A 26724-nucleotide genomic window follows, 5' to 3' on the forward strand; every position below is an offset into this window, starting at 1 on the left:
TTCCGTCGGTCAACGTAAGTTGCCATCTTGGATGACGTCATCATCCTTACAGACGTATTTACCAGTCGCAAAATATCGCGATTTGAGCCGCTGCTTTGCGCTTGTAAACTACGTGCGTGCGCTCGGAACTTGTCATCAGCATTGATTCGACAGGATATCGAAAATTCTAATTGGAAAGCCTTAATGAAAGCATAACTCATTGAACGTAGAGGGCAGCTGCCATTTTTTTATCTCCGCCCGAAAGCCCCCAGATGCTATAGTGGGGCGAACAATACCTTTTCTTCTCTAATTTGTTTTTTTCCCGTATTTTATCATGAAAAAGCGTACTGCCGTATTTTAAATTGATTTCCGTATGAAATATGGGAAAATCGTACTACTTGGCAGCTCTGTATACTACCTGGGTTATATCTAGATTACTGCCCCAGGGGAATGGGTAATTAGGAGAAAACCACAAATCCCTGATAATAAAGTACATGGCCTATGGGAAAGTTGTCCTTGCCCCTTGTCATAATTTACTTACCCAGTTGCCAATTTGATATCTACATGGTATTAGTGATCTCAATTTTAAGGCAGCTATAACTTTCTTATTGCTTATCCGATTTCTTTTAAACTTTCACCATTCTGTTTAATTCATTTTTCTCCTTCCCAACACAACATTCTATGGCCAAGGTTGGATTCCCCTTTAAGAATTAAGAATAGTATCAATTCAGTCTAAAAAGAGGGAGTTAACATCAGAAAGGTATCAAACTGAGTGTAGAAGAAGCTTACAAACTGTAAAACTCAAACAAATTATTAGGTGGCTGCATATACATCATCTCCATGTAAAATTATAAAACAATTGATCAAAATTATCTTCACGGATATAGCTATGTACATCCTTGAATAAATCAAACTCACTCATTTTTCTCCATATTTTCCAAATCATTCTGAAAAGCTCTGGCTGCTGTAGTAAGATTACTAGATGCTGATTCGATGGTTTCTGCAAAAAAAGAAAAAGAAAATTTGGAAATAACATGACCAAATATCCAAACAGGGAAAAATAACAAAGAATCATAATCAATTAAAGGACAAGTCCACCCCAACAAAAACTTGATTTGAATAAAAAGAGAAAAATTCAACAAGCATAACACTGAAAATTTCATCAAAATCAGATGTACAATAAGAAAGTTATGACATTTCAAAATTTCGCTTCATTTCACAAAAACAGTTATGTGAACGAGCCAGCTACATCCAAATGAGAGAGTCGATGATGTCATTCAGTCACTATTTCTTTTGTTTTTTATTGTTTGAAATATGAAATATTTTGATTTTCTCGTCATTGTCATGTGAAATGAAGTTTCATTCCTCCCTGAACACGTGGAATTCCATTATTTTAACATTTTGTGCTTCAGGCAAGGAGGTCCTAATCGTCAAATTCGTAAAAATTGAAATATTGTATAATTCAAACAATAAAAAACAAGAAATAGTGAGTGACATCATCAAATCTCTCATTTGGATGTAACTGGCTCGTTCATATAACTATTTTGTTAAAAATAAGCGAAACTTTGAAATGTCATAACTTTCTAATTTTACATCCGATTTTGACGAAATCTTCAGCATTGTGCTTGTCTGATTTTTCTCTATTGATTCAAATCAACATTTTTCTGAGGTGGACTTGACCTTTAAGATAGCACTACGAGAATAATACTACACATGCTGCTGCCATAATCAATTAGGATAGCAATAAAGGTATCATATCCCACTGCTGCCACCATAATCAATAAGGATAGCAATACAAGAATCACATCCCACTGCTGCCACCATAATCAATTAGGATAGCAATACAAGAATTATATCCCACTGCTGCCACCATAATCAATTAGGATAGCAATACAAGAATCATATCCCACTGCTGCCACCATAATCAATTAGGATAGCAATAAAGGTATCATATCCCACTGCAGCCACCATAATCAATTAGGATAGTAATAAAGGTATCATATCCCACTGCTGCCACCATAATGGATTAAGATTTCAATACAGAAATCAAATCCAACTGCTACTGCCATAATCAATTTGGATAGCATGACAGAAATCATATCCTACTGCTGCCACATAATCAATGAATATAGCATTAAAGGAATCACATCCCACTCCTGCCACCATAATCTTATCCAACATATGCCCCTGTGATCAATTAGGATAACACTGCATAAACACTTTCATTCTTTTGGAACTATGATCCATTGATAAACCTGTGTAGGAAAGAAAATATAGACCATACCCTGGCAAGGTTTTTAATGAGTTACTATGCCATTGGTATGTTTCATCATGACTTTATCCAAGTTCAAAGACAGTTATATAATATATACATAAAGAGACCAGGGCTCCGTTACACAAAGGTTTGCGATGGATTGCAAATATGAAAGAACCGCACTGATTGGTCCCTGGTCAGTATTTTAAACCAAATGCGCATGTAACATTGATATTGATTGGTCAGTTCATTTAGCGATTGATCGCTAATCTTTGTGTTATGGAGCCCTGGATAATAACACATTCAACGTTATCACATCACTACCACTTTGGTCAACTGCAAGAGTAACCCCACAACAAGGTAACCATCAAGGATACTTACCCCACGTAATGCCTTGCTCTGCCATCTGATCTTCATAGAAGCCTTTCAGAGTGGCAATGGAGCTGGTGATCTTCTCAGCAGTATCAACAACATTGATGGGCAAGATCAGACTATCGGCAAGACTACGAGCTAGCTCCGCCCACACTCTGGTGACGGCCAAGTGGTACTCAAAGGAGTGGTCCATGATCTCGCTAACAAGGAAGAATGTCTCGTACATGGAGTGGTACAGAGGGTAGCTTGATAGGCCAAAATCCTGTATTTGAAATGAGTATGAAATCAAGATCATGGTATAACAAAATGTTTGTGAGAAGCTTTGTGACAATTTTATTTTGGACAGTTGCAGAAAAAGATAATTTGAAATACGTAGAAAACTAAGAACATAAGTGGTGAATCATCAAATACAGGATGTTATGGTGTACTAATGAAGTAAAAATCTTATCTAAAATTGATCATAAAAGTTATTTCTTTAAAGAAAATAAAAAATAATAGTACAAATGTTTGTACAAATGAATTAAACATTTGAGCTTTATTACATTAATGAAGCTTACCGAATCAAAGGTATATCTAAGATCCACACACGGAACACCTATCTCTCCCATAAAGGATGCATAGTCACTCCCTGAACCTACATTCCGAACACTGATAGGGAGAGCGGGTAAGGAATGGATCATTACAAAAATTTAATGAAATTACATAATCTCATAATCTGTAACATAAAGATTAATGTTACAATAACGTATTGTCATGGTCCTCTTCTACCACCCTTCATGTGTATTAGATTTTTGGTAACTTGTTTTTATATTATAAATAAACAAATATAAAGTATACAATTGTTATCCATACAATTTTGCAGGAATTTCATACTTGTGATTGTAAAATATATTGATACACATCACATAAACTGCTCTGAGAAACATGGTGAATAACAAGGACAATATCAATTGTACATGTCACAAACATTAACATCGCTTGTCAAAGTCCATCTGTGTTGGTAGAAGATATTGATGAATTAATTAAAAACTCCAAAGTTGGTTCAATCAGCAAGAATTTAGATCTAATGAATTACACAAAAATATATTATGACTGTAATTTATGAGTATCTATATATAAAAGTTAGAGCAACCTATAATATACCTTGGTTTGTCACCTCCATTTCCAGTTCGTTTCAACCACGTGTCATACACGGTGCTGCTATGGCCCTCAAATGGAACATCAGGTACCTGATAATTTATAATGAAGACCGCAAAATAACTTCTCCTCCTCCTCCTTCTTTCCTCTCCTTCTTCATAATAATAATAATAATAATAATGATAATAATACTAATGATAATAGTAATAATAATAATGATAATAATAATAATAACAATAATGATAATAATAATAATGATGATAATAATAATAGTAATAATAATAATGATAATAATAATAATAATGATAATAGTAATGATGATGATAATAATAAAATAATTACAATAATAACAAATTCACATCATGACTTTGAAAAGTATTAAGAAATACTTATGACTGTAGCACATTGCAGACAAAAATAGCTCTGAAAACTGAATTGAACATTGAAGCAATTATTTTCTCGTATACATGATACAACATAAATGCCAATCATCTATTTTCAATACACATGAAACAAATTTTTTCTTGGTGGAAATCAAATGAATGAATCCCACCTTATCCTTTTGCTTGCAGAAAAAACAGCCTCATAGAGATTAGGATTGATGCCAATTATGCATTTTCAAAATACATGAAATATTATTTTTCTCGGTGGAAATCAAAATGAATGAATCCTTTCTCACATTTTTTGTTGCAGAGAAAACAGCTTCGTAGAGGTTTGGTGTTGATTTAAGCCTGAAGGTATAATTCCCTTCTACAGAGATGTCAACATTGAGATAAGCCACTGTCCTGGAACCAAGGTTTTTCACAAACTCCTGCAAAGGAAACAAAGAGTGTGATCTGGATAAGTACCTGGGGTGCATTTCATGAAACAAATAATCAGTCATTTTAACTGATTATTGTTATAAACTACTGAAATTCTAGCATCTGATTGGCTGAAAGCAAATTAGTCAGCGGAAATCACTGAATTAACTTTTCCTGGAAATGGTGCTAAAAATGCAGGATGATTTGAAATCATTTTCCTAGTCATTAATCAAGGGATTTTCATAACCATAAGAACTTGATGCATGAAGAATCTTTGCATATAATGGGAGATATGCACTTTTGTAGTTTAGGCATAAATGCCAGCTGTGGTAACAATCTGAAAATGACTTTGAAGAGAAGACTTTGAACTATCCCCAAAGTTTTTACATGTATGATTTCGCAGAGTGACATTTTTGTCAATAAACTGGATTTAACATCATGATACGGTGACAATTAACCCTGATTTCAAAGAGTTTCACATGAGATCATTGTTTGTGGCAGTTACTTTCCTTTCATTTTAACTCTGATTTGCATTATGACAATGCAAATGGTCTTATCAGTAGACTAAATTGGACAGTTAATATTTCTCTCGAGTAAGGAATGGCCTGAAATATCGACTTACCTCAACCCATTCTGTGGATCCAATTAAAGAGTACTCCTCTGCGGCCCAGCTGGCAAATACAATAGAACGACGAGGGCGCCATTTACCTGAATGTTAAAAAATATGAATATTTCAGGTTTATATAATCTTCATCATCATCATCATCATGTTGCGAGGTAAAGTAATCCCATTGACCTCAATCTCTTCATCTGAATTTACAGTCATCCATATCCATACGATCTTGTGTTATTATACAAGATCAAAAACTTGCACACGTGGAGGGTAGAGACGGTTTTGATCATTGAAGATTGAACACTTAGACTACCAAAACTTGTCGAGTCTTAATTTGAATACACCGATAGAGCCTGAGTCAATCACTTCTTGGGGGAGGGTATTCCAGTCATTCACTACCCTGTTACTAAAAACGCATTTGCGTATGTCGAGTCTAGATCGCTCTTTGAATATCTTTACTGTATGACCTCGTCTTGAACAGAATCGGTAGGGTCCTTGTGTCCAGTTGAGTGAAAGTACATCTGATAATACCAAAAGGCTGATAAGCTTTGCTTAATACTTAAATACTAAGTTATAAAATCTTTTTCTCTAGACTATAAAATAATGAGTATTTACTATAGAAAAGAATACAAATTTGCAAATTATCTCATGTATCTAAGAAATACAATAGACACTTGCCCAACAGATTTTGTACAAAGGAAGGGGCAAACAGACTAAACAGTCCCAATAAAGTGTTGAAATATCAAGAAATTAGGAATTTTAGTGAATTTAATTTTCATGAAAATGGTAGTATAAAGGCCGCTTACCATCTTTGACAAGCTTTCCCATTGCTCTGGACATTTCTAGCATGGCTGCGGTACCGCTAGAAGGATCAACGGCACCGTACACCCAGGCATCACGATGGTTACCCGCTATGATGTACCGATCTAATATCAACAGAGAGGGAATGGTACCAGTTCAAACTTGGATAAGAATTCACGAAGGCTTCCTGGTTAGTCAGACAGACTAAGGTCGCATTTGGATTCTTAGCTGATATCAGCACCATGTGCAGTTGTGAACCTTGTAACAAAAAGCTTGGCAATCAATGATGGGCTGATTTTTATGATCAATAAATACACTGTAAATAATCGATGCAATCAATCACAGGAATCGCTAAGCTTTATGTTACGGGCCACTGATGTAAGTTTCTCCATTAAGACAGGGTCATGTATCTTCAACCCTGGACCCAGTAACATAAAGCTCTGCAGTTGATCATAAGGCTGATATCTATGATTGATCATACACAATAATCAATTCAATCAATCACAGGAATCAGACCTATGATCAATCGCTTAGCTTTATGTTTACAGGTCCTTAGTCAATTTGCGTTAAGGGGATGCCTACTATTAGGGAGTCCACTAATCACTAGCATATGCCTTATGTGTATTAGCACTTGGGTCTTTAATTCCAGGTTTATACTATAGAATTTTCAAAATTCATTTAAACCTTTTTTTTTCTTCACTTTTTCACTTTTCACAGGCAGGAACAAGAAAAGCAGATTCCATATGACAACTGTGAAGCAGACGGCTTACTCACGTAAAAGTGTGTGTAAATGTTGATATACAATAATGGTTATATCTCAAAATATATGGAAGATAGATCTTTATGCTTGTATTAAGATTGTTTTCTTATCCACAAAATAATGAACTATGAATTCCTCATAATACAACAACTGTCACTCTCAAAGCTGAATTTATTAAGTGAAACTCTGGGTTTTATGAGCATACTGCATTGTATCGACAAAAGACAATAAACCATAAATCTTCATTGTATCACACTATTGCTCTCATTTGTGCCTTGTCATGTGTTGAGCCGCGAGTCGATTTTAATGCAAACAAACCAGCAAGTATTTCCTAAATATTTTCATAATTTACTAGCAAATTTACGAATGACCCTCTCTTGTGGTAAATAATACACACCAGATTTTCATTGATGCTGAATTGGTTCCCAGAAAAGGATCACCAGCAAATTGTTAAGTTGATGGTTATTTACAAAATGCTTTTTAATACACCCACCTAAAGCTATTTTTAAGTTAGTTAAAGGGGATGTTCACCTCTACAAAATTTTATTACAAAAATCATCAGAAAAAATAATAAAAGATATTGGTGAACTAGGTTGGAGGAAATTCCATCAAAGATGAAAAAAGATCATCAATATATTTTTTTTCATTTGTGACTTTATGAATGTAAAATATAAATGAAATGTTATTTCTCAAAAAATTGTACAATGTTTTGTTTAATTGCACTTTTAGTATAGCAACAGACAAATTGTTTCACAACCTGCTCCTGGAAGAAAAAAATATTATAGTCATCTTTAACCATTAACAAAAATGAAATTCATGCATTCAATATTACGCAACATATGGAACAGGTGCTTGTATATGATGTCACACATCTGAAACTTAAAATTCTATTTTCTTTATCTTCGATGGATTTTTCTTATACCTTCACGGCTTCACCAGTATTTATCAATTTCTGCTCTTTTTACAATAAACTTTTTTGTCAGGGTAAACTTTCCCTTTAAGACTTATTGCATGACCTATGACCTTTTATTGGGTGCTATATCAGATTCTTTATGTTTTTGAAATATCATAGCAAAAGAATTGGGTACCACTGGGTAAAATGTTGAGAAGTAATAGATTATGATTTATATAAGGCTGTCTAGCGATAAATTAAAACAACAAATTTTGTTCTGCATGTTTTCCTTAGGCAATATCAAAGCATATTGCATGATGTGCTGAAAATGGCAAATTCCCTGTAGGTTTATGTATAAAACTTGATGTGCAATATCATGCATTATTACCTGGTTCCAATGAGCCTCTGATGATGCCTATTGTGTTGTAAGTTAAACGCTCCTCGTTGCGAGTATTAACCTCTAGCTTTACAGTTCTATTTCAAAAGTAAATCATTCAGTTAAATCTTAAAAGATATTTTGCTAGTCAAGGGGAATTAAATCACTGCTAACAACTAAACAGAAATAAAAAATAAAACTTTTATTTATTGAATGGTAGAATGATTGAATTGCTTTTGTTCTAGGTTTCAAAAGATCATACATAATACATTTTCTAAATATGTCAATAGAGAAACTCATAACAAGATTGTATAGAATAACAACAATATGCAAACAATAATAATCAGGGTTAGCACAGAAATTTTAAAACAGAATTCCAGGACTAAATTGCTCCTTTCCATGACTTCCTGTGATGTCCCAGGAGTTGGGATGTCACAAAACTGGGAAAAATGGAAATCATGAACACCAATTGAAATAGCAGAGTATGATCACAGAGTATGAGTTGAGACACACAACAAACTGGAAAGCTGCCATTTCCATGACTTTTCACAAATTTTCTGAATTCCCTGACTTTCCATGACCACAATTTTTTTCAAAATTTTTCCATGACTGTGGGAACCCTGATAATCCTTAAGAAAATTATTTTTGGGGAGTGAGAGAAAACCTTTATGATATCATAAACTACCAGCCAATAACATCGGTTTCTTTAGTCTTTGGTCTACATACATACATACATTTAATATTTATATAGCGCTTTTCCATGTAAACATGCTCAAAGTGCTTTACAGTATCATATTATAATTATGTTGAATATTCTGCTCTCCAAGTGCTAACAATATTAATCAAATGGATATTACAAAGAAAATAAATAGGTCTTTAGTTTGTTTTTTAATAATTGCAGTGAAGGACATGAGCGGATGTTGATAGGGAGATTATTCCAAATACTGGGACCTGTGAAACCTATGCATTGTTGACCTTTCTTGGAGTTCATTCTTGGGACTTGTAAAAGAAAAGGGTCTGTTCTAGAACGTAATGAATATTGACTTTGTTGAACTGGAGAAAACAGAAACAGAAACAGAAAACAGGAGAAGACAGAAAACAGTCTACCAAATTGTTTTCTAAATATTACTTCTCTATATATTATATACATGTATATATGATTCAAATCATTTTATTTTTCCCCACTGAATCTAATTTCTCAAATTTAACTACTAAAACAACTTCGGGAAGAGTCTTAAAAAAACAGCAATAAAAGGTAGAATTTCAAATATTTGCTAAGCCAGTGTAATCTACAGAAAGCATGAAATCAAAGTATTTAATGGACACTGGATCGAGTGTTAACACTTCGGTCCAATAAACTGCCAAATCTGAAAACTTTTGACTGGCTGAGAAGCAGGCTTGACTGTCAAGTCATGGGTTGACTTTTTTAACACTTCCTTCCAGGGTCCATACATAAAATGAACATAGAGAACTAACTGACCAATTAGATATTATTCCTGGATGTCACTCTCTTTCACCACCCTGGGATTATCTTAATTCAGTAATCATTTACAATTAACTCACCTTCCTCCTGTGAAACCGGGTCCTAGCTTGTAGGTCAGATTCTGAATATTCCCTTGCCATTCATCTGGTGCTTCCGTGCCTCCAAGTTGTCTATTAAAGAAGTATTTAAAGAAATGGAAATTCTTCAAATTTACACAATGGTACAGTAATAAATGCACATGGCAGTTGATAGGCAAATGGGTACCGGCAGGAAGTAATTCCTCAAAATGCTGTGTGCACCGAGTAGGTAACCCAGTTTAGCCAGGTAATAATAGCAGGGCCCGCTGGGAGAACAGTTTTCGGATTTGAAGGGCATTTTCACGGTAACTGACGTTACACGGCACAACTTTACACACTTTTCATTGTGTGTATGATTATCTCTAGAACAACAAATGATGGGAGTTTCACACTATTAAAAAATGTAAAAATGCTCTTTTTTCGAGCATATTGTTCAAGCCTTTCACTCTAACTCTAAAATTTAAAACAGGTTGCTTAAAAATTAAAACAGGTTGTTAAGAATATTCAAACAATTGTTAAAAAGTTTATCAAGTCTAGCTTGAGCAATGTCCTTGGAAATTTAAACAACTAGCATTTCATATTGCAGGCATTAACAATATCCATTCTTTTTTTATTTTCTTTTACTTTTGCAAGTTAATGTATTTGAGTTTGATAAAGTACTTGAATGAAAATGTATACATACTCAAGAATCCTCTTGGCATCACCATAGCCGATAGGATGAACAGGGATGGTGGGGAGGCCAGCAGCATCTTCAGGAGTCTTATATGCCGTTTCTAGAAAAATGATAATAATAAAAATATATATAACTTTGTTCTGGGGCTCGTTCCTAAAGAGTTAAAACTATTGCTACCTTGCAATATGGAAATTACCACGGTAACAGGGTGGAAAAAAAACAATCACAATAAAGGTTTCCATGGTAAGTACAAAAATGGTGAAAAAAAATTGCATATTAAAATTTAAGAAGTCATTTATGTTCTTCATCCGAGACTGCTTATGAGTAGCTGCTTCCAGTGCTTGTATTCTTGGCTTCAAATCTTTCCTTAAAACATATCTTTTTCCTCAATAATATTCATTTCTCTATTAATATTTAATGACCGATTGTGATTATTATTTTAAATGGGATTATTATTTTTCAGACTTTGCAAGCACTATGGTACTTCTTGTTTTTTGCTCATCTAAGTAATCACAATTATCATCATCATAAATCGAGGAGATATAATATTTCTGAGTAACTTCAATCTGGCACCATCAACAAAATTACACAAATCATCTTTTTGTAAAGATCCCAATTTGGCAATGAAAAGAAATCTTACCTGTTGGGTCAGTTATTACTTTCTTTTATGAGGGATGTTTTTGTTATGCGTATACCCTCTATTATGTTATTGGCACAGAGTTCCAATTTCGAGTTGGATTATGATGCAGTACTGTGAAGTTTTCTTACATAATGCCCATTCATTAATACATTTACAATACTAAAAAAGGTTTTTTATAAAGAGTGCAAACAAACAACTTTTGAAATATAGAGGAATTCCTCATGCCCAAATATCTTATCTTAGTCTCTTTACCAGACTCTCAATGTGGTGACCTTAAAAGGTACATAGAAGAAAAAAATCATTGGATCCATCGGACTCCAAATAGTCCCAAATAGTGCTGGTAAAAATAGAGGATCATCATGATTTCTATAAGACATGTCACATCTTGGCAAAACAGAATGTTTCTTAGAGGGTAAATGCTAGCCTTATATTAAAATGACATACCATATGCAGGGTAACCAGGGGTTAAGGGATCTCCTCCTACACTCTGATAAGAGTACAGTGACCCCCTTTGTACACCTGTTTCTGGTAAATACCAGGTGTCCGGGTACACCCCTAAATCATTCTCTACGGCGTAGTCAGCAGGGTCAGAGTACAGTATCAACCCAACAGCCCCAAAGGCTGCTGCTTCCTCCGCCTATCAAGGAAACACATAACAATTACTGGATGCTCATAGGTCCCGTAGTGTAAAGCTCAGGGACGGATCATGGGGCGGATTTCCAAGATTGAATGCATTGATTATTGTGTATGATCAATTTAAAAAATCAGCCTCGTGATCAATCCCTAAGCTTTGCATGTTTCGGGGACAGGTTCTGATGAGGAATATGCTCTTTAGATTGTGTGAAAGCTATTGTAAATGAGAAGCTGCTGAAGATTGCTTTTGGAAACTGCTATAGAAAACTTGCAGAAGGATGGACTTTAAAGATTTAATTCAGTTGAAAAATGTTCTCTTTCATAAAATTATTTGGTTTTTTTTTTTTTTTTTTTTTTTTGGGGGGGCCTGATGATGGTGGTGGTGAAAGCTAATGCATGCTCACCATAAGCAGGGTATCCTGGGGAAAGAGGGTCACCCCCAAGGCCCATTGGGATGTGGAGGGAACCTCGTTGCACCCCTGAACCAGGGAGGTACCAGGTGTCGGGGTACACCCCCAGGTCATTCTCAACGGCATAGTCGGCGGGATCGGAGTACAGGATGAGACCTGCTGCACCATATTTTGTTGCATGTTCAGCCTGATAGAAAGATAGATAGATAGAGCAGAAATGAAAGGATGGTCAAGCAAATAGTACATCTACATGCTCAACTGCACAATTCTAACAGGATGGAAAAAAGCAGATGTAATCTATGGGAAAATAAAGATGAATATATTCATATATATGTTACATGAAGAAGCTTACTAATCTGATAGTTGAATATCAGTGCCTTGATTGCCTCATAAAAGTGGTACAAAACAGAGCAAGTCAGGAAACATAACTCAGCAAAAAATAAAATTAACTTTGTTTTTAATGATTTAGATTCAGATATTTTTATTGTCCATGATGCAATCAAGCACGAATGGAAATGCAATTTGTTCCCACAAAATAAGTTGGAATGTTGTATGATGCACACAAAGATTACCTGATACATATACGTAAACATTATAGAAATCAACAATCAAAGGATAAGATTAAGATAAAAACTGGGGGGGGGGGGGTAATACTATTTCTGGTATGGCTATTAAATGTACGAATTGAAACAGGAACAAAAGAATTTATGAAGTGTAAGGTTCTACCGAGAGGTGATCTATGACGTTTGTCTGACCTCATCAAATTATAATATTTACGGAGAACATATTTCTCATTGGTCAGGATCTCTGGCTTTTTCTAGGATTCTTCCATTATTCTCAATCAGAAAGCTCCCTTTTTCGTTTGTTATTTTAGAGGCTTGCTTTTCAATTCTTTCTAGCTTTTGTATAGCTTCTGCTGTAGCTGTTATCTTGCAGTACATGCTGAGAATAATTTTCAAAGTATGTGGAGAGGGAAGATGGAGCATTCGCATGAAGTTTATGATGTCAAGCTAGACAGTTTTCATGTTTTTTTAAAAGCATACAGAAAAGGTATGATTTCAATCAGGAATAAACAATGGCTAGAATTCACAAAGGTGGTTTTGAAAACCCACGGTTGAATCCATGGTTCATGCAGATTTCCTGTGTACATTACGCTTAATTTAGCGCATATCGGGTGCGTGTATAAAAAATGTCCAATGCTGATGCACGCTTTTGCCACAGTGCGCCAAATTGACGTCTAGCTGTTACCATGGTTAGATACGCTATTTAATTCCTGAGTCCACTCTTTAAAGAGTGGACTCATTTATTCAAAACAGTGGACTCATGAATAAAATAGCGTGGATAATCACAGCAACAGGCTTCAATTTGGTGCACTCTGACAAAAGCATGCATCAGCATTGGACATTTTTTAATATATGCGGTGAAATAAGTGTAATTTACACATGCAATCTGCATAAACCATGGACTCAGCCGTGGGTTTTTAAAACCACCTTCCAGAATTTGGGCCAATAAGTTTATTTGAAATACTATAGAAAAGAAGTTGCATTGTTTCTATAAAAAACATGGCATCATACAAATTTTGTGGATAATATATGTAGCTAAAATTACATCAGAATTTTATAAATAAAATTTAGAAAATCTCTGTGCAGTGATAAAGTTTTTTAATAATATTTTCTATAGTTCCAACAAGGAGATGTTTGTGAAATCAAATGACTTTTATTGCGAAGTGCCAAAACATAAGAAAAACTTTTCCTTACATTTTGAAGTACAGTACAACTGCACTCTTAATAATAAAATTTGGGGAAATAATCAAAAAACCTTCTTTTCACTTTGATATTTGTTAAAAGTATTAATATTAACAAATTTCACCATAATCAAACTTATTCTTAATGATGTATTTAGTCATTATAAAGTAAAGTTTCATGAATGATCTTAGAACACACCACTCTATGCAAATTTTAACTATATAACACAAAAAAAATTGTATTTCTAAAAAAACTCAAAATGATCAATATTTATCAAAGAAAACCCCATTTTCTCATAGCCTCAAGGTCCAGACAAAGTCTGCACATTAATTACACAACAAAACTGAAGGAACTGGCCAATACTTCTGCATCCCCATGTTTTCAATATATCAGTTGAATCATAAATTTACAGGGTCGTTTTATTCGTAACTTTGCTTTTATTTCATACGTAATCATTGTTACAAACTACTGCGGCTTATAACATAGTCAAAGAAATAACCATGTTCAGCAAATGAGCATGCACAATGCAAAACATATGGTATAGATATCTGAGGACAGAAAGGTGAAATGAATTGGTGTACAGCTTACATTATGAGATGCTAGAGTGATTTATAACACAATGTAATATGAAATTGAAAAAGGGAATTTATATCATAATCATATCATTTACATGAAATAATTAGGTCATATTGCATTAGACAAGTAAAAACAAACATATGATAAAGTGAACTATTCAACCAACACTAAGTAGTATTTACAGCCCAGCATAAGTTGAAAAGAGGTCTTATCAATACAATAAAAGTATTTATATAAACAAACATCAGCTACTACATGGATTATATTACAATATTCAAGTCATATTTCCCACTCTCAAACTCAAGAAGAAACAAAGGAGTCTTTATTGCTGCACTAATCTAAAAGGGTCATATACATATAAGTGGTGCTAAAGAGTTAGTGAAGGGTGAACCCACCAGAAAATGAACATTTTAAAAAATATTCAGGTTCTGCCATGTATTAGATATCTAATTGTGAAGTCGGGTGATAGAATAGTTGGGCTTGCCAGACATTGTAGTGTTATCTACATCAACACTCAGCATAAGGGAGTGCATTTTCTGGAGTCCGTTGCAGAAAGAGTTGCGTTTAAACGCAAGTAAAAAAAATCAATAGCAAGTCAAAAATGCGTGCTGTTGATTGGTTGAAAATCAAGTTGTGCATGATATTTAGAGATGCGTTTGATTGCAACTTTTTCTGCAACGGGCCCCTGGTGGGGTTCATTATCTTTTGAGCACCACTGTAAAAGTAGAATGACTCAGGAAGGATAACAAAACTCAACCACATCAAGTCCAAGGTCCATACCATCATATAAAGTAATCATGCATACTCGCCATTGATGAGCTATTTCTGATATGCTATCAGAGCTAAAATCAAATTTACACAATCCCTAGTAGGCCTTCTATATTATGTACACATGGGAGTCGTTGGCAGAGATGTTTAGAGACTGATATATTCAGAATCCAATTTCTTGGTTGGGTTAATTTTACATCTCCTGTTTAGATTAGAATATGCTTACGAGGATATACTTATTCACTATTTTGGCTTTTCTTAAAACTGGTCCGCTTTCATTAAAACTACTTCTGAAGATAAAATCTTAGTTCATGTTATAATGCAGATTTACATTAAATTATTTCCACCAAAGGGCAGGTGATTTAATTGATGGTTCGAAATATTATCATTAAGAGACTACTGCTCATTGCTCTGAAATTTAATAAACATATTAATTTCCTAGCAATTTCTGTGCATATGTTTATTTCAAAACTATAATCATCTTCACAATAACAAAATTAAATGTATGTTACTTACTTTGTCTCCTCTGAATATTTTTCCATATCTCGCTATGGCTATCTTTCCAGTCAAGTCAATACCCAGTTCTCCAGTCAGTTGCTGGAAGTCTTCAATCCTTCCATAATTTACATAAACTAGATCTCCCTATAAATGAAATAGGAGGGCAAGAAGTTATCAAAAAATTATTCTATTCATAATCATTATAATTATCAACGCAATTATTACCATCATAAACATTAGCAGCAGCAGGGGAAAAATTACACTGGGGCATGGAGCCATTTTGTCCCAAAAATGCTTAATGCAATCCTGGAAAATACAAACAGAACCCCCAATTCCCCAAACAGAACCCCCAATTCCCCATTCACTACAATATTCAAAGCTTAACCAATGTTGCAGATTTAGGCATTCGGATGTGAAAAGGAGCCGCAGAAAATAAAAATAAATAATTTTTGTCCTGGGCATAGCAACGGACTTGATACGATTATTCCTCTTGCAGCTCCAAAAAGCTAATCTGGAATGAAACAAAAGAATATAAATTGCATTTCAAATTACCAGAAGATATTTCTATTGGATAAATGATGGGGAAAAAAGGTAAACAAAATTATCAGATGTGGCACTTTAATTTACACAAGTGGAGGGTTTGACATCGATTAGAAACTTTAGTGACCTCTTGCTGTTACAATATGACATGGTTATCGATATCCATTCACTCAACTTGTAACACTGACAACATGATGGTCTGCATTAAACCAATATATTAACCAAATACTATAATCTCCAATGAGTCATCTGGGGAATGTTTCATTAACATTTTTGTCCAAGTTGTTAGATCTTACAACTTTTCTTGATTTTCATTGGCTGAGAAATATGTAATATTAGCATGGTAATAGTTGGATAAAATGGGACTTGTCAGATGAAACGCCTGACAAGTCCTTTCATGAAACGCTCCCCTGTTCTCGTACTATAACACGAGCATACTTATAGTGGCAGCGGTGGGATATAAGGCACATCACCTCTTCTCCACACTATCTAGGATCTAACGGATTGGCTGTCTTCCCAAATAAGAAAGACAACATGACCATCACCCATGGCTTGTCTGTTTGGGTGCCACTTATTGATTAATGAATTATCATTGGCTTTGATACTTACCATTACAGTGCCATTAGCAGCATAAGCGTTGAACGGAGGGACGGTGCCATCCTTTAAATCACCTTGTTCCAAAGGGGCTTCTTCTCTTGCCGACTGGAAATAAACTGAACCATTGCTGTTCAATATGTAGACCTTGACAAAGAAAAAATAATTAATTGAAAATAATGTATACTATATTGGTACAAGGCATAAAGCCGGTTAATTACTATAAAAGCCAATCAATAAATTGTTTTAGTGAGGCAAAAAAATAAACACATCAAACAACCCACATAAGAACAGAATTTAGTAAAGTTTGAAAGAAATTGCAGAAGCAATTAATAAGTAGTCTGTAGCTGTTTGGAAAATGGGGATGCTACATAGACATATATAGATGTACAACTAGCAAATCTGTGGGTAGACGTGACACATACGAACAACCGTTTTATAATGAATATCATCACTTTGGAAATACTTGAAAGATCCTTTTCCCTCATGGCTGTCAAACCAGATGTAAACCACAGAGAGTATACCATTGTACATGTAGCTATTCCTAAAAGAAAAGAAAATTCATTTCAAGTAAACATTTTGAGAAAACAGAAGTATAATTAGTGATCTTGTGAACAATGGCATTAGTAGCAGATGTGCTTGTAGATGCTGTCAGCCATCAAGGCACATTGCTGACTTTGAAAATGACTATAAACTAATTATTCACAAAAAATCCCATTCATATAATATGCTACTATGCTCATTGACCCTAAATGACATTTGACCTTCATCAAATGACCTACGACTTGTGCAAGATGAGCAATGATACTGGATTACCCCTATGTCTACATTTCATTAACTATATCCATAAACTTTCAAAGTTATGATGGCAATTCAACAATTATCTACCTTGTTCATGTGACCTGAAACTTGCTCCAAGCTTTATGAACTAGATCCATAAACTTTTAAAGTTACGATGATAATTCAACAAATACCCCCAACTTGGCCAAAGTTTCATTGACCCTAAATGATTTTTGACCTTGATCATGTGACCTGAAACTAGTACAGGATGTTCAGTGATACTTGATTACTCTTATGTCCAAGTTTTATGAACTAGGTCCATAAACATTAAAAGTTATGATGGAAATTCAACAGACACCCCAACATGCCTAAAGTTCATTGACCCTAAATGACCTTTGACCAGGATATTCAGAAATACTTCATTACCCTTATGCGTAAGTTTTATGAACTAGGTCCATATATTTTTTAAGTTATGATGACATTTCAAAAACTTAACCTTGGTTAAGATTTAGATATTGCTTCCCCCAACATGGTCTATTTCAAATTCATTGACCCTAAAATGACCTTTGGCCTTGACCTTGGTCATGTGACCTGAAACCAAGGCAAGATGTTCAATAATACCTGATTACCTATATGTATAAGTTTAATGAACTAGGTACATATATTTTCTAAGTTATGATGTCGTTTCAAAACTTAACCTCAGGTTAAGATTTGATGTTGATGCCGCCGCCGCCGCCAGAAAGGCGCCCATAGTCTCACTCTGCTATGCAGGTGAGACAATAAAAACTTATGTCAAGGGGATGTGCAGTATATCAAAAATCTCTCTTTATGATCATTTTTATATCTTTACCCTTTCTAGTCCATCAAAAATTATTCATTAATTCCCTAACATATACAAGAGAAAAAAATCTTTGGCACATATCAATTATACTTGTATTTCATACTACATGTATGATATAAATCAAATATAAACACAGCCTCCCTGTACTATCAACGTGGATTTCAAGATTGGAAAGAAATTATTCACTGTAGAGCATTTTCCATAGGTATCTACAAACAAACTACCTTTGTACAAAATATATTGACACATCATAGAGCTATTAGCTCCATGGACACATCAAGCAAAACATATTATATGCCCTATATATGTGATAGGAGAAAGCAAGTAAAAAAAAAAAACCTGGACAAATTGACTTGCATTGCCATGTGGGATTATAATAATTAGGGGGCGTTGGCCCGCCACTGATTTCATCTAGTCTGTCTCTCCAGACCTTATATAAATTTTTACAAACATTTCTACCAAGTCAATGTCCTACAGATAAACACACAAAACAAATATTGTAAAGGCCTAATATAGAAATATCATCATTCTCTTATTTATATCGTAATTGTTAAAACAAAAACATAAACAGTCATTGTACTCAGATAAACCGAATAAAAACAGGATAGAGGCCAAAAGCAGGAGTCACTGGACACCTGTTGAACATACACTTGTTATCTTACATTCACCTGCACTCCTTGACTTTGACAATGAAACTACCTTACTCACTATATTGAAAGGAAACAGATGGCACGTCTGTCAGTATTCTGCAACAGGTAGGGACTCAACTGAACGCATGCCAAACTCAAAAGTGACAGGTCAAATCATGCGAGCAGGTAGCATTTACAGAGAACATTTGTCAAATAGTAAACTTAATTCCCCCGCAGGTATCCTGGAAGGGACAAGGTGCTTTCATGACCTGGGACCTTGTTTCATAAAGACTTGTTATGATAAAAAAATGTACAATTTCTACAACAACTTTACTATCAGCCAATCAAATCAGATGATTTCAGTAGCTTTAAATTGTTATTGCAAGTTTTTCATGTTAACAATTTTTATGAAACAGTCCCTAATAAGTACAGTCACACCAAAGAAACAGACTCTACACCAACCAATGTCATGCCATTGGTAATAACATAATAGATTGGGTCGGTCTGGAGTCAGCTTCATGGGTGTGACTGTGGCGTCACTGTTTAATTTCAATGTGCAAAAGCAATTCTTTGATAAAGATTTGATGTCGGATTGCATAAAAGTATTTGGGTGGCCGTAACTTGATCCTGACTGCTTTTATTTCCACACAAGTAGATGAAATAAAAGTTAAAAGATCACTGCAAGCACTTGCAAATATGATGAAGTATAATCACAAAATGGTTAGAGCTTGACCATGTTTAGTTCTATTACTCTCTAGTTCATGATTAAATATTATGGGTCATGGGTTAAAATCCCAGCCATGGCGTAATTTCCTTCAGAAAGAAATTTATCCACATTGTGCTGCACTATACCCAAGTGAGGTAAATAGGTACCTGGCAGGAATTTATTCCTTGAAATGCGTGAGTGCTGTATGGCCGCCAAGCAAAATCCAGGATAATAATATTTAAGTCCTCTGGAAGCGCATAGAGAAGTTGAAATCATTATGTGATATGTACTATACAAGAAATATGTATTATGCTGATTATTGTTAAATCAGAATAAGGCCTAATGCTTAACACATCACCCGGGAACTGGGTGACACCAATAAAGATGTTATGCTGTGATATGATGATGATGATGCACAGCATTTGTATAGCGCCATATATCTGTCAAAGACATTCAAAGGCGCATTGGAGGAGCCAGCCAATCTGGGTCGCCTTCAAGGGCGCGAACACAGAACTGTGACCCGCAGGTCACTCCTCCTGATATAACTGGTTGGGGGAATTAATGCAGGTGGACCACTACCCTTATTCAAAGTGCAGTGGGTTCTTAACGTGCAAAGGTGGTGATTCTCCTCTACACAGAGCCTCCATTTAACGTCCTATCCGAGGAACAGAGCAGTTCCACTGTAACATAGCCTGCATCTATGAAACAGGGGAGAACGTTTACACACAACACACTGGCTTCATTCATCCACCTGGGGTGGACTCGAACCCACTATCTTTGGTTCGACGGCAGATGCTTTACCTACTGAGCCAACTTCACTCTCATGACTCTTTTTCTGATGTGATAAGATTAGGCCACAGCCAAAACAATTTTGAAAATTTAACCTCAAACATTGACCCCAAAGTGTTTGGGGTTCAGCTTTATGTTTGACTCCCATGCAGCGTTTATTCGGGAGTAACAACCAAATAAAACAATGGAAACAAGTATTCAATATTTGTTGTAAATAGTGATTTGACCTGCTACCTAGATCAGCCTGGGGGGGGGGGTGGAAGAATATGTTTGCAATCAATTGCAAAGCTCAGATGTAAATTTGCAAGTGATAGATCAATTTTAACCAAAGCAAATCAATTTATATTTGTTGATGCAAGAAGAAGACCATCAATCAATCGTAAATTTGAAATTAAATGCCCATTTTTAAATTGATTTTGGGACCAGAAATCGACTTGTGAAATTGTGATTAATTGCAACTTTCTTGTAACACCTCATAAGAAAGGAAAAGCAAATTACAATACCGGGATTGTTGCGTTATTAATGGCTAATTTGTTCTATAAAGTGTGCAAGTGGTTACTAACTAAATCCACTAATTCCTGAATTATCTAAATTTTCTCATTCCTATAAAGCAAATGCTGGAAACAATTTGATTTCTGTAGGCAGATGTTTAAATTGATATAGACGTGAAGGGAAAGCTGATAGCTGTAAACTGCTATTAGAGAAAGTGAACAAAAATCATAATCAATTTAATGTGATTTGGATAATGGATCCATCCATTCCTTTAGGTTTACTCGAAACACAACAGAAAAAAGAATAACAATGTTCCCAGCAATTAATGAGCAAAATTGCTCTGTTTGAAATAATAATGGATCTCAAAAGTTCCATTGATTTGTGGTAAACTACACATTTTTTTCTTTCTCTTGCTGGGACTGAAATAAACTGAAACTGAATGTTTGAAAAAAAATTACTTACATAATTAGGTTCTTCAACGCTGGGGTAGCTTAGTAGTACTTTGTAAGGTATAACATTGGCTGAATCTAACCCATCTTCTATCCAACGATCCTTGACCCACTCAGCGTTTTCCTTGTCGGCTGGTGTCCCAGCGAGATGAGGTCGTGAGGTCAAGTACCTGATCGAATAAATACAAATAAACAAACAAACAAAATTGAATTTGCCTCATATAGTATTCAATCTCTAATGATATATTTATCAGATGTTCTCAGATCTTACATTTAAATACAATTCTCAAATCTAATTTTTGGAAATCATATAGAGCCTATACTGTATGTATTTCAATTGTAAATCATCTGATTTCAAACTTTTCTCTGTGATATTCTGGTCATTTAATTTCATTTAAGAAAAAAAAACAGCTTTATTTTCTGCAGTGCCACTAAACATCTCGATTTTAACAAAACACATTTCATAATGTTTTGCACAGTAAATCTACTCCTGTAGGAATTCAATAAAAAATAATGCCATCATAATTCAATTACACAAAGAAAAGCCTAAATTAGTATTTTAATTTATTTCAGTCCATAAAATGTCTTGCCTTGGAAGACTGAATGAAATAATATCAACAATATTTCTAAACACAAACTAAGACAATCAATCAATGGAAGAATTGTTGAAGAAAAAAATACAATCTTCATTTTCAAACCCTATACAAAGAAAATAAAATAGTGTTATATAGTATGCAAAAGGCAGCTTTAAGCCTGAACTAAATGAATTGGATTGGGAGTATTTCAGCATTGGAGATATCAATATAAGAAAGAAAAAGGAAATACGATAAAACAAGAACTTTTTTGTCACTGTGCTTATATCCAACATTGTCATTTTTCTTGTTTTTATTGATCATGATCAATATTTAAAGGCAGGCCCATGTTTAGGTGAAAACTCCCCCCCCCAAAAAAAAAAGAGTTTGCCAAACTTTCACAACCAAAAAAAAAAAATCCTGACATATTTTAAGGCTAAATTCTATTCTGTATGTACTTTAAAGAAAAATATTATGTTACACATAGTGAGAAATGCAGGTATCATTCATCTAAAAATTATTTTACTAATGAATGAAAAAATAAAAATTCTAAAATATCATATAAGATCAGATTACCTGAGATTTTCCTTGATATTGTCTGCATTGAGTTCATCAATAAGAAGTTTTGATATCCTGTCAGCATCCTCTTCTGTAAGAGCTTGTTGCCATAGTTTATATGCCTTTTCATCTGGAAACTTGGCCTGGGATGCGAACCACCCGATGAGTACCCCTACCCCGACCCCCAAACACAGCCCAACTATCCAGGTCAGAATCAGGTGGGATCTACTGCTGTGACCCATCGTGCCTCCTTCCAGCTTGCTCTTTCGGAAAGTGAGCACAGAGTCCTCGGCACCCAGCGACTCGTACGCCGCCCCCGATGGGCTCTCCTCCAGACTCATCCTGATTGGTTGATTGCCTCGCCACTGGTTGGTGTGATTAGGGAGTTTACGCTGTGCGCATTGAACTGTTTGCTCTCTTGGCGGGTGGTGGAGGCCGCTGGGCCAGGAAGCCAGAAGCTCTTTCAATACGTCAATGACCCCTGTCCTTACCGACCTCTACAATCAGCTGACATGTTAGCCAACCTGGGACCTAACTTCAGAATGAACTTGATGGAAGGAAGAGTTCAGATAAATCTGTATAAAAGAAGAAAAAAAGTAAGCATGTACACACAGTATTGGATGGAAAGGTGATGTCAAATACACACTAGAAGGTTGTCTCCTATTGGGGGGGGAGAGAGAGGGAAAACATTGTTATACTTTAGTTGTTTCAACATGACTGTATGCCACAAATGTACAAAACTATAGGCCTTCAATTTAATCATGTATTCTTTTTCTACAGGTAGTTAATGATTAGAGAATTTTGTACATTTTACTATGAAATAGGAAACATATAAATACATGAATGAATTGTTTGATTTCTTTAACAACAGATCAAACTAATAGGCCATAATGTCCAACAAAATGGTTCAATATCAAAAGCAAATTTACATTAAGTTACCAAAAGGAACTGAAAATATTTCTAGGCCTGCAGATACTTCAGTCAATAGAATCTTCTCAAAGAGATCAAATAATTTCAACCAAAAGACTTTGAACCCAATATAATGTAAACAAAACTTTGAAAGTCTAATTTTAACTTTTGATGGAAGTAACAAAATTTAATACCCAAATAATAATTTCATAATTAAAGCTAGAATTGAAGAGGTGTTGTGGTCTTGTAGATCCCATGGTAAATGTCAAATAAGTTTTCACTATCAAAATAGACCTAGGCTTTTTAACTGTTATATCCTGTAGTACACTATATTAATAAATAACCTGTATATATGGTTTTACGCTGCTGGGGGGGGGGGAGGTGTCAGGGGGCAGCCCCCTCCCCCTTCAGAAATTTTGAAATCTTTTGGAACTTGGAGCAATACTCAAATAACCAATTATCAAATAAATTATCTTTCCCTGACATCAATATGCAGTTCTATGCCTGCCAAATATGAAACATACGTATATAAGTTTTTAAAAATATCAAACAGTTAAACAGGTGTCGCCAAGCAAAGCGAGAATCTACCTGTAATAGAAACCTAGTATCTATTACTGCAACAAAAGTCAATATCCCATAAAGTTTGTAGAGATCACTGATAATGCAGATGTCTGAATACTGCAATGCAAACAAGTACGATAATCATTATGGGGCTCTAAAGTTTCAAGTTCAAGTTTAAATTTATTCAATTTCAAATAATCCACATAAAAGCAAACATATAGGAACCAATTCACAAAGGTGGTTTTTAAAACCCACAGTTGAGGTGGCAACTTTACCTTTCACCTTCTGACCTCAAAATCAATAAAATAGCTGGGATCCATGCTAGTATCATACACACCAAATTATATGAGCCTAGGTTAAGTAAAACTGAAGTTATTGTGTTTGCAAGGAAAAGTTATTGTGTTTACAAGGAAAAGTTAATGGACAAGCAGACAGATGGACACCAAGTGTGATACCATAATATGACCCGTCTAGGACGGGGGTATAAAAAGAAATAAAAGGAAAGGGTAAAGTATATTTTTTCTGATATATTTGTCGAAATCTATCACAATATGAGACTTTAATTTCAAAAAGTAGAAGTTTGTGCTTGCTCACTTTGCTTGCTCGCAGTATTGTACTCTCTCAAATTTCGGGGCTCATCATACCACTGATTCATAATCTAGTTTACACTGATTTTGATTATCTAAAACAAAACCAAATTGAAGTTAACATCCATTTAATTGAATTTAATTAATTTAAAGGAGAATGAAAAAATTGGAACAAGATAGCTTGTGTGAAAAATCAAAGAAACAGATAAAAAAAAGTTTGAGAAAAATCGGACAAATAATAAGAAAGTTATGAGCATTTGAATATTGCGATCACTATTGCTATGGAGATAGCAAATTGGCAATGCGACAAAGATGTGTGATGTCACTTGTGAACAACTCTCCCCATTACTTTAGTATATATTTCACTTGAATTGCCTCTTTTATCACATCTATCCATAGATCATGTGTTCTTTCTCCAGGAGGGCATGTAATACATATTTTTTAAGAATACATCATGGATAAAGAGTTTGTATCATCATAAGAAAAAGCAAAAAGAGACATTTTGAGGGTATTTTATACTCCACCAAAGGGAAAGTTGTTAATCAGTGACATCACACATCCTTGTCGCAATGCCAATGGGAGGATCTCCATAGCATTAGTGATTGCAATATTCAAATACTCATAACTTTCTCATTATTTGTCTGATTTTTCTCAAACTTTCTTTATTCTTATTCTTTGATTTTTCTGTTTCTACACAAGCCTATTTGTTCCAAAGGTTTCATTCCCCTTTAATTGCTTCCAAACATTTTCCTTTGTAATGGAATAACATGAAGAAAAATAATTTAAGCCAGACATGAGATAAGGATTTTTGTTTCATACCTGTAGGTCTAGGGTTTCTTTATTCACACAGTGAGTACGGTACACATTAACTTGACATAGATTCTGATGAGCCTGAGCAAGGCAACGATGAGAGCAGAGCGTGCAGACCATTATATGGGTGATTAGGCCCCGTTATGCTTACTTGGCTGGTTGACACCAAACCATCAGCATTCATCAAAATCATGCCGAGGATTCAATCGGCTCATTTTCCAGGTATGAACACGAACCAATGATGACTCTTGAAGCATTACGTGGTGTGTGTGTGTAGATTTGTGTCACGACATCCCCATGAAAATTACTATCGCCATATTTGGACGGTTGCAAATATGAAGGCAAATCGTCAAACTGATGACTTTGTTTTCTTGGCTCTTTAAAAACAACTTGTTAATATTGCCAGCAAATTACTAAACAGATCCATCGATCACCCCCGATAAAAAAATGGAATATCCCTGGATGCCGCCTCTTGTGTGATCCATATCTGCAGGGCCTGCATGAACTGAGCTTCTTTTGAACTCTTGGCTCTACATCTGCCAATCACCAAACAGCTGGTGCAAATGGTCTTAAAGGGGGATTTCAGGCTTAAATAATATGATTTGAACAAATAGTGAAAAATCAGAAAAAACACTGAAAAATTCATCCAAATCGATCATGAAATAACAAAGTTATGAGATTTCAAATATTTGCATTATTCTGGTAAACAGTTCTATACCTTCATGAATATTCAATGAGTAAACTGATGATGACATATAATCCCCACTTGTCCTTTTGCATTTTATCATATAAAATGATGTTTATTCAAATTTTGTCCTCCAAGAACAAATAAACTTTGATTGACAACTGATTTAATGCATCAGATATTCATTGCTGCAACTTATATTAAACACACATGTATGGGAATATGAAAATATGGATAAATGTAATCATGATTTTACTAGTTTAGTGGTTGTGGCTGCAGAATTGATACTTTAAAAGTTTTATTCATTTTTAATGTTTTTCTTTATATTTTTGGGCAACCAAACTTTATATTGAACCACCACCAAAAAAAGTAAATGTGGAGCCTTGTAGTATGAAATAACATTTAACAAAAAGAAAAATGGGGATTTGAAATCATCAGCCCATTTAATGAATATTCATGACCACGTGCACATAATCGTTTTCACACAAAAAATACGGTACTGAACTTTATAATTAAAAAACCTTATTATTTGTTATCAGATTTTGATGAAAATTTCACTATTTTACTCTATTTATTTGGATAAAATTATTTTCAGCAAAGAGTACCCCTTTAAATGAAATGATTTTGTAGGTTACCAAGCCCCTGTCATTCATTACACAAAAGGAACTTTTGCAGCCTGAACATTAGGGAGCTAACTACAACCTAGCTGAACTCATTTGTTTGAACTTGATGTAC

The 26724-nt window shown here is 34.7% G+C and overlaps 1 protein-coding gene across 3 annotated transcripts in view; it reads right to left on the reverse strand.

Annotated features, from left to right (window-relative positions):
* Positions 1-26724, reverse strand: part of LOC121418220 (N-acetylated-alpha-linked acidic dipeptidase 2-like) — a 34247-nt gene that overhangs the window by 3207 nt on the left and 4316 nt on the right. For 2 of the 3 annotated variants that reach the window (XM_041611958.1, XM_041611959.1), the window contains exons 2-16: positions 22456-23012; positions 21321-21477; positions 16637-16768; positions 15506-15631; positions 11895-12087; positions 10227-10317; positions 9548-9637; positions 7997-8082; positions 5962-6081; positions 5165-5250; positions 4422-4553; positions 3749-3834; positions 3163-3253; positions 2615-2867; positions 898-979 (exon numbers count right to left, since the gene is read on the reverse strand). In XM_041611958.1, the coding sequence (XP_041467892.1) occupies positions 898-979; positions 2615-2867; positions 3163-3253; positions 3749-3834; positions 4422-4553; positions 5165-5250; positions 5962-6081; positions 7997-8082; positions 9548-9637; positions 10227-10317; positions 11895-12087; positions 15506-15631; positions 16637-16768; positions 21321-21477; positions 22456-22778 (2048 nt within the window). In that variant the 5' untranslated portion in view covers positions 22779-23012. Of the gene's footprint in view, positions 1-897; positions 980-2614; positions 2868-3162; positions 3254-3748; positions 3835-4421; positions 4554-5164; positions 5251-5961; positions 6082-7996; positions 8083-9547; positions 9638-10226; positions 10318-11301; positions 11495-11894; positions 12088-15505; positions 15632-16636; positions 16769-21320; positions 21478-22455; positions 23013-26724 lie in introns of all 3 variants that reach the window. The other variant, XM_041611960.1, reaches the window with a different exon arrangement.

The sequence above is a fragment of the Lytechinus variegatus genome, chromosome 7 (assembly GCF_018143015.1).
Source record: "Lytechinus variegatus isolate NC3 chromosome 7, Lvar_3.0, whole genome shotgun sequence".
In the NCBI taxonomy this organism is placed as follows: domain Eukaryota; kingdom Metazoa; phylum Echinodermata; class Echinoidea; order Temnopleuroida; family Toxopneustidae; genus Lytechinus; species Lytechinus variegatus.